The 15,666-nt window shown below is 46.5% G+C and overlaps 2 protein-coding genes and 1 pseudogene across 3 annotated transcripts; 1 reads left to right on the top strand and 2 right to left on the bottom strand.

The window, feature by feature from the left end:
• Window positions 1-3,844: 3,844 nt before the first annotated feature.
• LOC120679716 (zinc finger MYM-type protein 1-like) lies at window positions 3,845-6,053 on the top strand. Its single transcript, XM_039961374.1, has 3 exons — window positions 3,845-3,856; window positions 3,958-5,475; window positions 6,036-6,053. Exons 1-3 carry the CDS (start codon window positions 3,845-3,847, stop codon window positions 6,051-6,053), a joined length of 1,548 nt encoding a protein of 515 aa, XP_039817308.1.
• A 66-nt stretch (window positions 6,054-6,119) lies between these two features.
• LOC120679717 lies at window positions 6,120-8,844 on the bottom strand (annotated as a pseudogene).
• A 1,181-nt stretch (window positions 8,845-10,025) lies between these two features.
• Window positions 10,026-14,956, bottom strand: LOC120677698 (pentatricopeptide repeat-containing protein At1g71490-like). Of its 2 annotated transcripts, none has more exons than XM_039958867.1 (2): window positions 12,670-14,956; window positions 10,026-10,421 (listed from the first exon to the last, which is right to left on the bottom strand). In XM_039958867.1, exon 1 carries the CDS (start codon window positions 14,798-14,800, stop codon window positions 12,764-12,766), a length of 2,037 nt encoding a protein of 678 aa, XP_039814801.1. In that variant the 5' UTR covers window positions 14,801-14,956; the 3' UTR covers window positions 10,026-10,421; window positions 12,670-12,763. The 2 variants fall into 2 exon arrangements, with proteins under 2 accessions (XP_039814801.1, XP_039814800.1); XM_039958866.1 differs by lacking the exon at window positions 10,026-10,421 and adding an exon at window positions 12,070-12,380 and having other exon boundaries at window positions 12,670-14,955.
• Between the last annotated feature and the right edge of the window lie 710 nt (window positions 14,957-15,666).

Here is a 15,666-nt window from a genome sequence, read left to right on the forward strand (position 1 = left end):
TATTATTTGTTCATTATGTTTAATTTTTTGTTTGTATTGTTAAAATATTTGTTCCCAGTAATTGAAACTAATTGTTTAGTATTTAAAAAATATTTTTTAAAAATATTGTGCAAACATAGGCAAGTGTGATCTTGATTTGAAGATCTCATTGTAAGTGGTGAAATCAAAATATAATTTAGATACTTGGTTTGAAATTTATTAATTTTTTAATGTTGAAAGTCTCTTGCTTATGGAGTCACAATTTTATATTTCTTACTTGCTACATGTCTCTTTTCGCTGGACTGTGCACACGTTACTTATGCTAATAATTACCGTATAGTTGATAGACTTTTCTACTGTGGAATGTGTTGCATATGATAATGATTACTGTGCAGTTAATAGACTTTTTCTACCGTAAAATGTGTTGCATGCGTAAACATCCCATATAGATTGTTGGGCTGACGACCCATTAAATATTATTGATCGAGGATTCTTCAAGCTTTCAGGGGCGGAGGAAATAATCACGCTTCAGGTGATGGTTGGTGCAAACATCACCTGAAGCGATGCCTAATCGTGCCTGTATTTCCATGTCGGTATAAAGAAATGATAGAAAATTTGAATTATTCTGGTGGTTGATTGATAGAATTTAATTTTAGTATAAAGAAATGAATTATTTCCCCGCCAGTTTTCTTCCTAGGGTCGAAAACTGATAGGAAAAGGGAAAACCGACACGAAATGCAGTTATCGTCTAACTTTTTCCCTGTTATGCTAGACCTACCGGTAATACCGTCAGGGAAATTAATTTTCTATTTCCCTGCTGGTTGTACACCCTCACGGAAAATCTTGTTTCCAATCATGTTGGACTGAGCGAGTATAACTTATAATGATGATGATAGCTAATGAAAAAGGTATCAAGGATGATAAGTTTATCAAAAAATAGTAATGATTATTTTAATGACAAACCTTATCTATCTTCCCGAAAGAAACACATACAATATTCAATGTAGTTTATTATAAATTTGAGTCCTTCGGCTTTCAATTTTCTAGTTTACCACGGTGGCCTGCGGCGCGTCTGTTCATCTGCTTTGTCACCACAGCTGCGGCGGCGGCGGCTGGTGCCTGTGATGGCGATGGCGATCGCCCATTGCTCCGACGACACGAGGCAGCGAGGGCCCTCACGGAACCGACCTCTGCTGGGCTAAGCTCCAGGTGGAGGATATCTTTCATTTCTGGTGGCCGCTGCCTTGAGGCTTGCCTCCGATTGCTGCCATCCCGTTTGGGTCTATTGGGCGCCCTATGGGCATGCTGGTAGAGCTTCCAAGGGTCGGTACTTTGCTTCTTGGTGTGCAAGTTCTCAAGCAAAAGCTTAGCTTGGTCCTCGACCACCAGTGATGATGTTGTCATTGGCATGATGGCATCGTTTTCCTTCTTGAAAGCATTATTGTGAGAACCTCAACTTACCGGACATATCCAGTGAAAACCATGGAACTGACGCACTGGTTCGAGCGACAACAAAATCTTGATGTTACTCTCCTCTTGAGGGCATCGTCTTGGAGTCCTTAATGGTGATGCCTTGGTCAGTTTGGAGCAATGGCAGGACTGATCTATTTGCGCAGTAGAGATTGACGTGCAATTTCTAGATCGCAGGGTGATCGGAAGGCAACCATCGATGATCCTTACATCAGGAGTTTCTTAGAAGATAGTTGATGTGAGATTCTTATTTCTAAATGAGGACCAAAATAAGGTTGAAGGAAGGAAGTAAAAGACATTCAAAGCTTAGTCTTTTGCTTTCTTTCTTATTTCTTCCTTGCTTATCTTTTATGTTCCTCAGTTGGAGATTTGGAGTCTAAATACTCATGTAATCTCCTCGCTTTGTGCCGAGATGTGTTCCTTAAGAATGGAGTTTTTCTTAATCTAAAAAAATGTGCACCAGGTAACTCAACGTAGCCTCGCCGCTGGAGGCTGCCACCCATGAACCACCTTCGGCTCCGGAGACTGCCACCCATGAACCACCTCTTCCGCCATCGCCGTGAGCAATGTCCGCCACCCTGCCGCCACAAGCTCCCCCTGGACTCCATTTGGCATATCCACCATTGACTTGTACATGTGCCGGAGCTTGCCTCCAATCGCTGATTTCTGCATCAACCACACCAATCGCAAGTGCATGTTTGTGGCATATCAACAAAACCAGGGTGAATATAATTCCAAGAAAAGCATCCAGCTTTTGCTTTCCATTGAAATCATGTTTTCTCTTATATTACCATATGCCAAAACAGGTACGTGCGTGCGTGCGTGCGTGTGTGTAAATGAGTTTTTAGTCCGGGAGACTCTCACCATTGTGCTCAGGGGCGGGCCCCATTAAATTCAATGGTATTCAGTTGAATACCAATTATTTTTGACAAAAAAATTTGTATATATAGTGTATGTTAGGTATATGATACAAAAAAACGAAAATAACATAACAAATCTGACTACTAAAGTCCCAAATTCCTCTTTTAGCCCAAAACAACATCAACAGCCCAATTCCCTCCACCCCCGCCGGCCCAGATACACCCCATGGCCCAAAATTTCTCATTACCCCAGCCCAATCCCTCTCCTATCCTGTCCCGACGCCCCCTCCCGCGATTCCCCACCCGGCGCCGCCCTAGCCCTAGACCGCCGCCGCCCGCCAGGCGCCAGCCCGCCACACGCCGGCCGCTGCCGTCCGGCCGCCCGGGCTCGTTGCCCCAGAGGCTCGGGCCCCACGCTCGCAAGCCGCAGGGCGGGGCGGGGCGGCGACCGCGGCCCAGGCGGGCAGGCGGCAGCACCGCAGGTCGCAGGCTCGCAGCAGCAGGCCAGCAGCGTCAGCGTGGACGCCAGCAGGGAGCAGGCGCGGTCGGCGCCCAGGTTCCCAGCGGCCAGCGGCCAGGACGCCGGGCGGCCAGGGGACAGGCCGACAGGGGCTCAGGGCCGGCGTCGCTCTCAAATACTCCGTACAGGTGCATACATGTTCTGTATATCGCGCACACTCCGTTCCCAACGATTTGGTGTGTTGAGATGATATCTGTCATTTGATGCCTTGAGACCAGTAAAGCTTATCACTTGTGTAGAGTACATTATTTCTCATGCTGAAATGATTAAAGATTTGGTGCTCCAATTGGGAATTGTTGATGCGACAGTGAGTTTGGTGTGGCAGATAAAACTTACGCACATAACCAGGGGGCACAGCTCGGCGCCTAGGTTCCCAGGGCGCTGGGGGCAGGCCGCAGGCTGGCAGGCAGGGACGGGCGGCCGGGCGCAAGGAGAAGAAGACAGCCAGAGCTAGATCCAGTGAACTAAGGTGAATTAGTTATGGTTGTGGATTTGTGAAAAAATTAGCAGCAATCTATACTTATAGACATGAAGTCAGAATTTTTCTGAATCTTGAATACTTTTAATTTATAGGTTTGAACTATGAAAAGGAAGAGGGGTGGCAGTGCCGCTACTGATTTGAGATCGTTCTTGCAAAGAGCTGCTGCAAAAAAGAAACCTCCTGAGGCAGAGGTTGTTAGTCCACCTACTAATGAAAATCAAATGCAGATAGTGGTATTTCAAGGACAGAGTACCAGTGGGAGTGGGAGAAACACCATACCTCTTGAAGCAGAGAGAGATGAGCAGCAGCAGCAGCCACCAGCTAATCCCTCAATAATTAAAGATGATGAATCCATGCCTATAGATGAATCTGACTCCGGCGATGTAGATGATAGTAATTATAATATAGAGCATGATTGGGGATTGAGGCCTCCTATCTCAAGCTATCCTGTCAATGACAAAGATTCGGTTAGAAGGTCATACATTGCATTGGGACTATGTCAACCAAGAATGAAGAGAGAATTATTTCCCCAACATGAATGTGGAGGTATGCGCCGATTCCAACCTAAATGGTTTGATGAATTCAAGTGGCTAGAGTATAGTATGCATACAGGTGCTGCATATTGCTTTGTTTGCTACTTGTTCAAGGATAGTAGCAAATATCCTGGTGGAGATGCTTTTATTAATGAAGGTTTTCGAAATTGGAATATGAAGTGCAGAATTCGTAGGCATGTTGGTGCTATCAATAGTGCTCACAATGAAGCTGAGGAGAAATATAATTTGTTCATGAAACCTAGGACTTCAATTCGTGAGTCTATAGGCTCAAACAGTGCAGATTTCAAGGCTCAGTATCTAGCTCGTTTGACATGGTCACTAAAGTGCATAAGGTATCTTTTGCGTCAAGGGTTAGCTTTTCGTGGTCATAATGAGGGAAAGGATTCAAACAATCAAGGGAACTTCAGGGAACTTTTGGCTTGGCTGGCAGGGAATTTTGAAGAAGTTAATATGGTGGTTCTTGAAAATGCCCCACACAATTGCCAGATGATTGACCACAAGATTCAGAAACAACTTATTGCTGCTTGTGCTCATGAAACAACCAAATTTATTATAGAGGAACTTGGTGATGAATGCTTTGCCATTCTTGCTGATGAGTCTAGTGATGCCTACCAACAGGAACAATTGGCTCTTTGCTTGCGTTATGTCAATAAAAATGGAGAACCTGTTGAGCGGTTTCTTGGTCTTGTGCATGTTGAAGATACTACTTCATTGACTCTTAAACAAGCAATTCAGTCGTTACTTATCAAATATCAGTTGCCTTTATCCAAGATACGTGGTCAAGGGTATGATGGAGCTAGTAATATGAAAGGTCATGTCAATGGTTTGAAGAAATTAATTATGGAAGAGTCCTCTTCTGCATATTATGTTCATTGCTTCGCCCATCAACTTCAGCTAACCCTTGTAGCTGTAGCTAAAGAGAATATTGATTGTCAATGGTTTTTTGGGCAACTTGCATATTTGTTGAATGTTCTAGACATGTCTTGCAAGAAAATCCGCATGCTTCGCATAGCTCAAGCTGAATACATGATTGAAGCACTGAAATTGGGTGAAATTGAAACTGGCCAAGGATTGAATCAAGAGATGGGCTTAGCAAGACCAGGTGATACACGTTGGGGATCTCATTATAGAACTGTTATGCATGTGATTCATTTGTATCCTTCAATCAAGAAAGTGCTTTTTAGAGTTGGGAAAGAAGGTAAAGGGGTTGAGGCATTAGGAGCTCAAACTATGCTCAGAGTATTTACCTCATTTGAGTTTGTTTTTCTGCTCCACATGATGAATGAAATATTTGGATACACAAATGACTTATGCAATGCTTTGCAAAAGAGGGAGCAAGATATTGTAAATGCAATGGATCTTCTTGAGCTCACAAAGTTGGAATTGGATGTTTTGAGAAGAGATGCTGGATGGGAAGAATTTATTAAGAATGTCACTTCTTTCTGTCAGAAGCACAAAGTTAAAGTTGTTGATATGGATGGAAAGTATATTCCTATTCAAAGATCAGCTAAGTTCTATAGAGGTGTCACAAATTACCACAGGTTTCATGCTGATATGTTTTTGGGTGTCATTGATAGGCAACTTCAGGAGCTGAATAGCAGGTTTGATGAGGTAAACACAGAGCTACTAGATGTATGGCAGCATTCAATCCAGCTAATTCTTTTTCTGCCTTTGATAATGAGAAGTTGGTTAAGCTTGCCGGGTTTTATCCTCATGACTTTGATTTTCAAGAGAGGAACCAACTTCGTTTTCAACTACACAACTATATTAATGATGTGAGGAATGATGAGAACTTCAAAAATTTGAGAAGTCTAGCAGACTTGTCTATGATGCTAGTTAAAAGAGATATGGTTTCTCGGTATGACATTGTGTATAAACTTCTCAAATTGGTTCTAGTTCTTCCTGTTGCAACTGCTGGTGTTGAGAGGATTTTTTTCTGCAATGAACACTATCAAAAACAAGTTAAGAAGCAAGATGGGACAGGATTTTTTGAATAATTGTTTGACCACATTCATTGAAAGAGAATTCTTCTTGCAAGCGAAGGATGAGGACATCATCAATTATTTTCAAGCTATGAAGGACCAAAAAGTTAACTTGTAATTTGTAAGCATCATTATCAATGCCATTTATTGTTTTAGTACATCTATTTTCTATATGTTGAACAATTTCAGAATTCAGATTATGAATAATTTATGTTGTTAGTACTAAATCATGTGCTACTAATATGTATGTTGGGCTGTTAAAATTTTTTTCCACTACTTACAATTTTGAATACCAAGGTCCCAAATCCTGAGCCCGCCCCTGATTGTGCTTTCACTTTGCTTTGTCAAGATGGACTCTTCATACTGCTTCTTAGATCTGTTGTCCGCTTGTTGGATTTGTCTCTCACGCGCTCCAAGAATCTCATGGGTGCTCACTACATGAGGCGGCGTTGGTGATATGTAGTAGTGGATTCCGTTCTTGTTTGTGCCATTCACCTGAGCGAGGGAGAAAAGTTGCAATTATGGCACCAACAAACTGGTTTCTACAGTTTGGCAGCATGTGAGAAAAATGTCTACTTGCAGTGGCTAAAGGAGTACACATAATTATTGCTTAAACAACATGGAAAGCTCTGCTATTTGTGAACTTTAAGGCCAATAGAAGTAGTAAATTGGGATGAGGTTAGACTCACCATCGTAGGCTGTTTGTTTGCCGCCACACCATCCTTCTGATGGGAGTCCTTCTCCAAGCCATTAACTGAAAGGGCATCTGTAAGATCACAAGAGGTTCAATCAGTACAATGCTCCCTGACACTTTAGGCCTTCAGCACGCTAGAGCATCCCGAGAAATCACGTCCCCAAATGAAGTAATTTTATTTAGTCTCTGCTAACCCACCTTCACTGAATTCATAACTGTTTTCTAGCTCCTTTAGCTTATCCATTATATACTGCGTGGCAGGTCTTTTCTCTGGGTCAGCGTCGATGCACATTATTCCTATCTCAACACATGATCGTACTTGATGTAAAGATGTCTCGCTGTGGTATCTCCAACCTATTCCTCCAACTCTCAAGTACCTAAAATAGTTGCAGTTGTTGGTTAGAATATGTTTGAAAAGGAGGGATAGATATAGAAATGGGAAATTATAGTGTATCGAAAATTTCATACTTGTTGATATTAACACACAAACCACCCGATTTCAGTTCTAACAATAAAATGTTCTCCCAAAAAAAATTAGGGTGTGCCTAGAGCATGTAGGTAGGGCTAGCACCATCAAAATTGTCTTTCCATATTTGTCAAGAAGCAAGGTGAAATAATAGGTACTATATATAATTATCTCCCTGTCAATAATAATTTATTTACATGCCATTTTAATTTATATTATCATCGATCTCATATAACTTATTTGGCAGTCTCTCTTTAAAGATTATTCATTTCTTTCCCTTCGCATGTTTAATTGTTTAACCATAAAACATTTTGTTGTTGCATTGATACTAAGAAAGAAATGTTTCCGTTATCTCGTTATTTGAAACCAAAACTGTCATTTCACTCCTAGATGCAATGTGCTTACTACACCACTTGTCACTTGACTCTATCAACGAAAGCCCAACTACGGGTTCCGAATAGAAAGGTCACACCATTTAGTTATATAGTACAACATTTCGCAGAATATGATATCAAATTTTACCAATAGACCGACAAAAATATGGGATAGGTCATCCTGGCATGCGTAAACATATTGTGCAATGTCTAAGAAAGGAAGTATATTGTGCACAGTAAAAGTATGACTAGCTATTTGAAAATCTAACTTTTATTTGTAAATCCAATTCATAATTTTTCTTACTTTATCGACCATGGAATACCCCTTCTGTCCTGTCAATATTTCCATAACTATAACACCAAGACTATACATGTCTAGCTTGAATGTGATTTGCCCATTGTAGAATTCTGGTGCTATATATCCCCTGGAAGAAAATACATATAATAAACTGTTGGGTGAATGGAAAAAGGAATACGGTATATTTCATACCTAACCAAAAAGCTGATCTTTCAAGAGGGTTTCAAGATCTTACATTGATCCAATCAGTTTTGAAGTAATATCCCTGCTTTGGTTTTCATCAAAGCACCTTGAGAGACCAAAATCAGCAATTTTTGGCACCATGTTATTATCTAGCAATATATTACCAGGCTTGAGATCTAAGTGGACAATATGATTCTCATGAAGATAGTGTAAACCTTCGCATATTCCCTTGATCAATTGATAGCGCACTCTCCATTCGAGTCCACAAGATGCATCTGTGAAAGGGAGAGTGGGAAGGTTTCATGTTTCAGATAATAAATATCCTTGGATGCCATATAAAGTGTAGCACGCAGTATGCCGTTTCTATATTTCTATTGTAGATAACAATTCCACAAAAGCAAATATGATGTGAATATACATATATAGCATGCCACTTGATCAGTTGATCCTACCAGTTATATGCTCACAGAGACTCTCATTAGGTACAAACTCAAAGCAGAGCAACCTGTTTCGTACTTCTGCCAAGACAGACTTCCCCTCATAGTCTGTCATTTCTCCTTGTGTGTCAGCACAATATCCCAGAAATCGCACTATGTTCTTATGCCTCACCTTCATGAGACATTGCACCTCTTGGATGAATTTCTTCTCATGCATATCAAGTGTGTTATACAACTTCTTCACAGCAATCATACCATTTACTATCGTTCCCTGGATTTATGGTTGCATTTGTCAGCATGAAGACGAGTTTCTAGAACAGCTGCAGCTAAGCAAAAGCATAACTGAGTTGCAAGACTGAGGGTTATGCATACCTTGTGAACCACTGCAAACCCACCTCTGCCTATCTCGTGGTCATCAGAGAAATTATTTGTGATGGCTTCCAGTAGCGATAATGGCAGCTTTGTTGGCTTTACACTTCCATCAAATAGCATGTGTTCCAGGTAATTATGTGCAGCACTAGCTTTACCATCCATTTGCATGTATGTATGGTAGCCTTCACATCAGAGCATGAGCATTACTGCCACACGTTACCTGCAAAATTTATTTCCTCCTGAATCTTTTACATTTATGTAGTTGAGGCTGAGAGATTTTGAAGGTTCGATTTTGAGAAATTCAAAAGTCAGACGAATCCCAGAATCTAGAATCCAGATGCCAGTTTCCTTTTTTCTCTAGCCTAGTTCAGACCTCTCTGTAAATCCCTGTAAGTTTTTCTTTTCTTCTCTTTGATTAATAAAAAAATCACGGTGGGGGCCTCCCTCATTGTTTTCGGTTCAAAAAAAAAAGAATCCAGAATCGAGAATTCATAATCAGCTGGATTCTTAATTCTAGGAGTCATCTAACTTTTGGATTTCCCAAAATTGAGTCTTCAAAATCGCCGGAAGTTAAAACAAGTGGGCCTGGAGTTTAGCAAAAAGGAGCAGGGGCATAATCCTCCTTTCACATGGCTGGACAAATGAAAGGTTTGGAGAGAGATGGGACTGTAACGAACATGGCCCCATTTAGGCCATTTCGAGTGATTTTGGTGATCGAGTGACAACACAATCAATGGGACTAACGAGCTTGCGAGATCATATTTGTAGGATTTCTTAGGTCCCTTGGATGACATCCAAGTCATATCCGAGATGTCAAATGCACCGTCGAGACGAGATGTCCAATGCACCATCGAGACAAGACGTCCAATGCACCATCGAGATGAGATGTCCAACCCAATGTAGAGACATCAAGTCGTAGTGAAAAAGCAGAGATAGAATATATTTGGAGTGTCCAAATGACCGCTGCGACGAGTTGGACAAGTGCAACAAAGAAACAGGAAAATCACAGTGGGGTCGGATAATCCGAATACCCTAGGGTCGGACTATCCGACCAAAGCACTCGGTTAATCCGACGCGGCCGATCTCCGCCGGGGAGGAGCCTGTCGAGCCCTAGCTCGGCGTGGCGCGGCGTCGAGAGACGTGGCCGCACTCCGTCCACTGCGCCAGGAGCCGCAACCGAGATCTGCCTCGCCGCGTCGGTGCGGGACGCGGTGGCGGCAGCGGTGCGGTGTGGAGGGGGCGGGGCAGCGGCGGCGGTGTGGGACGGTGGTGGTGGTGGGAGGGGGGGCGGCGCGGGGTGGAGGGGGCGGGGCGGCGGCAGTGCGGGCGAGAGGTGGGGAGGGCAGGGACGCGGGGGGAGAGGAGGCCATGAAAAGAAGATGCGTGCTGGCAGGGCTGCTCACGGGCCATGCAGGCAGTGTGAACGGAACAACCGCCGCGCCCGCAATGGGAAAGCAAGGACCAGCACATTGACGGGGATAGCAAATCGCGCGAACTGCACGTGGGCGATGAGAGCCGTCCGATGGAGGATCCGACAACCCGCAGAAAAAAGGCGACTTGGACACCCTAGCCGGCCGCGTAACTCTTGTGCTTTCATATATAGAAATGACTATGAATCACATGAGCCCAGGACAGCAAAAGAACAGTGTCAATTGATAGTAGTATGCGGATTTTGATATTACCATGCCAAATTGTTTGTGGGAAGTAATGGAAGTGCCATCCTTCATTTGTATGTAATAACGCAAGATTCTCTGTTAAATGAACATTCAAACAAAGGGGTATCAGTGCATCAGAGACCAATAATATCCTCAAGTTAGCAAGAACTTGATACATACATTTCTAACATTGATTCCTTTTCGAAGGAAGAGCAAGCACACTGGTTCTGTAATGGTGACAGATATTTTGGGGTAACTAGGCCTTATGCTTTGCCAAGAGCTTGAGAGATTGAGGGAGACTAGAATTGTTTCTTCATTGTTCATTTCTTAATTAGATTGATACATCTCCTCTCATTATATAGAGAGGGTTACTTGACCTGTAAGCAAGGCTTACTTGACCCCTAAGTAATATCCTAACCTAATCAATCTATCCTATTCCTTTCCTAACAAACCAAATCCATCTAATCTAATTTGACGGGTACTGTTCACGCGGTACTGTTCCGCGTGGGCCCTTGGGCTGGCTCCGCCTACCATCTCGGTGGCAGCCTGCTGGCTGCCCATGACATCTCCCCCGCCCTTGGAGACCCAGCTCGCCCTCGAGCTGGATAGTTACTGGTCGAGGAAGGAGCCGACAACGTCCTGGATCCCATGGGAAGAGACTAGCAGCCAGCTGGTCGCCCTGGTGGTTGCTGTGGCCTGAGCCCCTTGAACCAGGGAAGGATGCCCGCGCTGAAAGCTCTTGCGGCAAGGCAGCGACCTGTCCTTGCGAGTCACTGGTGGGTGCGGTGAGGGAGTTGATGAGCTTGGCCAAATTAGTCATGGTGGGTGCTGTCCGTGGCGACGAATTGGGGACAGCAGAAGGGGTGGTCGGCGCGGCGGCGGCTGGAGTGGTCGGCGCGATGTAAGGGGTGGTCGGCGCGACGAAGAGGGTGGTCGGCGCGATGAAGAGGGTTGCCGGCGGCGGAGGTAGGTGGAGATGGTGAGCGGGAGCGAGTAGGGTAGGTTGGATTGCTGCACGCAGCTTCCTTGTGGCGTGCCTCGCCAAGAATCCTCGCGCTGCCGCCTGTAGCCGCACCGCAGCAAAGCGTTCACGGCCGGACTTCTCCAGAGATTGCATCCGCCGGCGTGACAGGAATCCCCGTGCTGCTGCCTGAAGGTGTACTGCCACGAGGCGTTCACGGTCCTCCTTATCCTTCGCCTGGAAACGCGCACTGAGGCGATCCAGCTGTGTGAACACATCAGCAAAGAGGCGTGAAGTGTCGTTGGTAGCAGGGGACACATGATGGAGCAGGGTGGAGCGTGGGGGTGATCCGAAGCGTAGGTGTAGTAGCTTGGTGAAGCGGCGCCACGCCGGGGTGCCCTCATCCCGCTGGACTTGGAGGAACCACATCCGGGCGTCCTCCGCCAAATTACGGGAAGCCATCCACACTTTTTCTTCCTCCATGATGCGCTCCCGGTTGAAGTAGGTCTCGCATTGGTTGATGAAGGCGAGCGGATAAGATTTCCCATCAAATGGAGGAAAATCCATCTGGAACTATGGCATAGGTTGTGGTGGTGGTAGATGGCGGCGCAGATCGATGGCCGGCCGGGGAGGATAGATCGGGCGGCGTGGAAGAGGATCGCCGGCTAGCTGATACCAGATGTAATGGTGATGGATATTTTGGGGTAACTAGGCCTTATGCTTTGCCAAGAGCTTGAGAGATTGAGGGAGACTAGAATTATTTCTTCATTGTTCATTTCTTAATTAGATTGATACATCTCCTCTCATTATATAGAGAGGGTTACTTGACCTGTAAGCAAGGCTTACTTGACCCCTAAGTAATATCCTAACCTAATCAATCTATCTTATTCCTTTCCTAACAAACCAAATCCATCTAATCTAATTTGATGGGTACTGTTCGCGCGGTACTGTTCTGCATGGGCCTTTGGGCTGGCTCCGCCTGCCATCTCGGTGGCAGCCTGCTGGCTGCCCATGACAGGTTCAGTCCAATTGCCTCTACCACTTGGCATCAGAGGTAAAAGGACCTCTCACTATCTTCTTTCAAATTTTCCTAGCTGAGCCAATGAAATCAAGAACAGATGTAAAAGAACATGACAAGAAATCCAAAGTACTAATTCAGAAAACTATTGCTCAAATTTTTTTCATCTAGGAAATTTTATAGCATATCAAATTGTTGTATAGAAGTACTTCCCACGTATAGGTAGTTCAAACCTCAAAAACAGGACGCATATAAACAAATATCTGTAATTTATAAACTGGAATGATGAGGTACCATCAATGTGTAGACAAAGTACCAGTAAGTAATGTGATAACATTTAACAAAAGGTGTCAACAACATATCACCTCTTCTGCGATGTGAAGAACACAGGTTGCTAAGATGCTTGCCTAACATAAAAGCCCTGGTCCCAAAGTAGCCTATCGGATTCCAGCTTTATTGTTACCCACCAAAAGCTTCATTGAATTTCACTTCCTCACTACTAGAGAAATCAATATCTGTCATGTCATCAGACAAGCCTCCATGTGTACTGTGGTTTAAGCAATAATCTTGTTTGACTGGACATATGTCATATTCTGACTCCAGTAAGGAATGGGTTCGAATCATATTTAGCTCCATTGCGCTCATTGATGATCTAACCTTAGCTAGTTCTGGCCAGCGTTTGGCTGAAATATACATGTTTGCAATCAATTTGTAGTGACCAGGGTTGTCCGTCCTCATTGCCAGCAGCCTCTTTGCAGCTCGATCCCCAATTTCCATTTTGCCATGGATCCTGCAAGCCTCAATTAGAGTTGCCAACATTGCAGCAGTTGGCTGAAATGGCATCTTGTTAATTATCTCCTCAGCCATCCTCAGCAAACCTTCACGGCAGTACAAATCGACCATGCAAGAAAAATGCTCCACCCTTGGTGCAATGCAAAATACATCAAACATCTCAGCAAATCGTAGTTGCCCTTGAGTTACCAGCCCAGAGTGGCTGCATGCTGAGAGAACTGCAACCATAGTCACATGGTCCACCTTGATATTGTTGGCAATCATCTCATCAAAGAGCTTCAGTGATACAAGACCCACTCTTTGCATTCCATACCCCAAAATCAACGAAGTGTAGGCATGCCTGTCTCGACACTGCATCTGTTCAAACACTCTGCGGGCAGCTGCCATCTGTCTAGACTTTGAGTACATGTCAACAAGTGAGTTCTGCAGTAAGTTAGAGCCACTGAGTCCATGCTTGATGATGTAGCAGTGCATCTCCCTTCCGTGACACAGGTGTCCAAAACGTGCACTAAGTGAAAGCATAGTTAACACAGTAACATCATTTGGAAAGACAGCAGAACCAGTCATCTCTCGGAAAAGACACATAGCTTCCTCGACCTGCTCCATGAATGCAAATCCTGCTAGCAATGAATTCCATGTTGCCATGCTCCGAACTGAACATGTTCTAAACAGACGGTAGGCAGACCTCATCATCTGGCATCTTGAGTACATTGTGATCAATGAACATTCCACGCGCTCAAGCCTATCGAAGCATAGACGAACAGCCACACCGTGCAACTCACGGCCAATTCTCAGATAACCATTCCGACCACATGCCTTGAGGCCAACCACAACAGTCACAAAATCCAGCCCTGGACCGTGGGAACTCCTCATCTGCGATACCAGCCTCATCACCTCGCCGTTGTTCCCCGCCTTCAAATTTCCTGCTGCAACAATGTTCCAGGTGACAATGTTTGCCCCAGGAACCTGCTGCAGCAGCTCAAACGCCTCACCCCACATACCCGTGGACGCATACCCAGACACCATCGCGTTCCAGCTAACAACATCCCTCGCAGGCATTCCGTCAAACACCCTGCGTGCGTCCTCCAGCTCCCCGCACTTGGCATACATCCCCACCAGCGCATTCCAGACGTACATGTCCAGGCCGTATCCCCACCTCTGAATCCTCTGCTCAATCCCCCGGCCAATGGTGGCATCCCGGAGCTCGCCGCAGGCACGCAGGACCGACGGGTACGTGAACCTGTCGGCGCCCACGCCCAGCGCCAGCATCCTCTCGTAGGCGAGGACCACTTCGGCCCACAGCCCCCGGTCCGCGTAGCCCCATATGAGTAGGTTCCAGGGGAACGCCCGCGCCTTCCCTGCCGCGCGCTCGACGGCAGCTCGCGCCGCAGAGAGGTCGCCGAGCGCGATGTAGAAGGAGGCGAGCCTGGGGAGCACCGAGGGGTGTGCGCCCAGGCCGAGCGCGACGGCGCGCGCGTGCACCTGCTCGCCGGTTAAGCGGGCGTGACCCGCAGTGCAGGAGAAGAGAAGGACAGAGAGGGAGGAGGGGGAGAAAAAAGAGGTGGGCGGCGGCGGCGGTGGTGGTGGTGGCGGGGACGGGTCCCGGGCGTGGGCGGCATTAAGCCAAACGGGTGGGAGGCAGCGGCGGATGCGGAGGAGGTGGTGCTTGGAGAGCGCGGCGGGAGGAGGAGGTGGCGGGCGCATCAAACGGCCGGCGCCACCGCCGTCTTCGTGGCATCACCACCTCGCCGCCGGCCGGACTTGCCGGAGAGGGAGGCGGCGGCCGGCGGGCAAATTGGGTGGGAGGCTTTCCAGGTCTGGGAGCTCTCTTCGGCGCGGCAACGACAGTCTCCCTTCCTTCGGTCCATGACTTGTTGGGCCCACCAAGTCGGTGGCTCCACTCACGACAACCCAACAATCCTACAGGCTGAGCCGGGCCGGGCAGGAGTACTAAAGGATCATGGGCTGGCCCATCGAGAATTTGCTTCTAATCAATGTAATGTTCACATCGGGTTTCTTAAAGATAGATTGGTCCTGCTTAGGGATGGCAACGGATACATATCCGATGGGTAGTGGCCACCCATACCCGCACCTGCCATAGCTAAATTCTACCTGTCGGGTTACCCGTATCCGCTCACGGGTAGGAAAATGCTTCCATACTCGTACACGACGGGTAACCCGCACCCGAAAGCATACCCGAGAATGGGCGGCGACGGGAGCTTCAGATTCGACATTCGAGGTTGATTCCGTGAGGAATGAGGTCGCGAGGGCGTGTGGCGCTGCGCTTACACGATGCTGCAGTGCGGCGGCTGGGATAGGCGGGTGCAGGTGGAGGTCGACGCGCGGCCGGCCACGGAACGACGAAAGGTGAGGGCTGAGTGGCTGACCGGCGTGAAAAGCGAGGCCGCACGCCTTGTGCGCTCGAGCGTGAGTCGCGCCCCGCGCAGCGAGTCCGCGCCCCGCGAGGCTTTGCGGCGGCCGGCGGCTGGCTGGGTCTGGGAGGGGAGGGGAGTGGCCGCGCGAGGGAGCGAGTGAGATGAGGCGAGGGGTGAGGCCGCGCCCGACGCTCG

Source organism: Panicum virgatum, chromosome 6N (assembly GCF_016808335.1).
Source record: "Panicum virgatum strain AP13 chromosome 6N, P.virgatum_v5, whole genome shotgun sequence".
NCBI classification, from domain to species: Eukaryota; Viridiplantae; Streptophyta; class Magnoliopsida; order Poales; family Poaceae; genus Panicum; species Panicum virgatum.

Excerpts from the sequence above, each read along its gene's own strand:
- LOC120677698 (XM_039958867.1), bottom strand. The coding sequence starts at position 14,800 with ATGCGCCCGCCACCTCCTCCTCCCGCCGCGCTCTCCAAGCACCACCTC.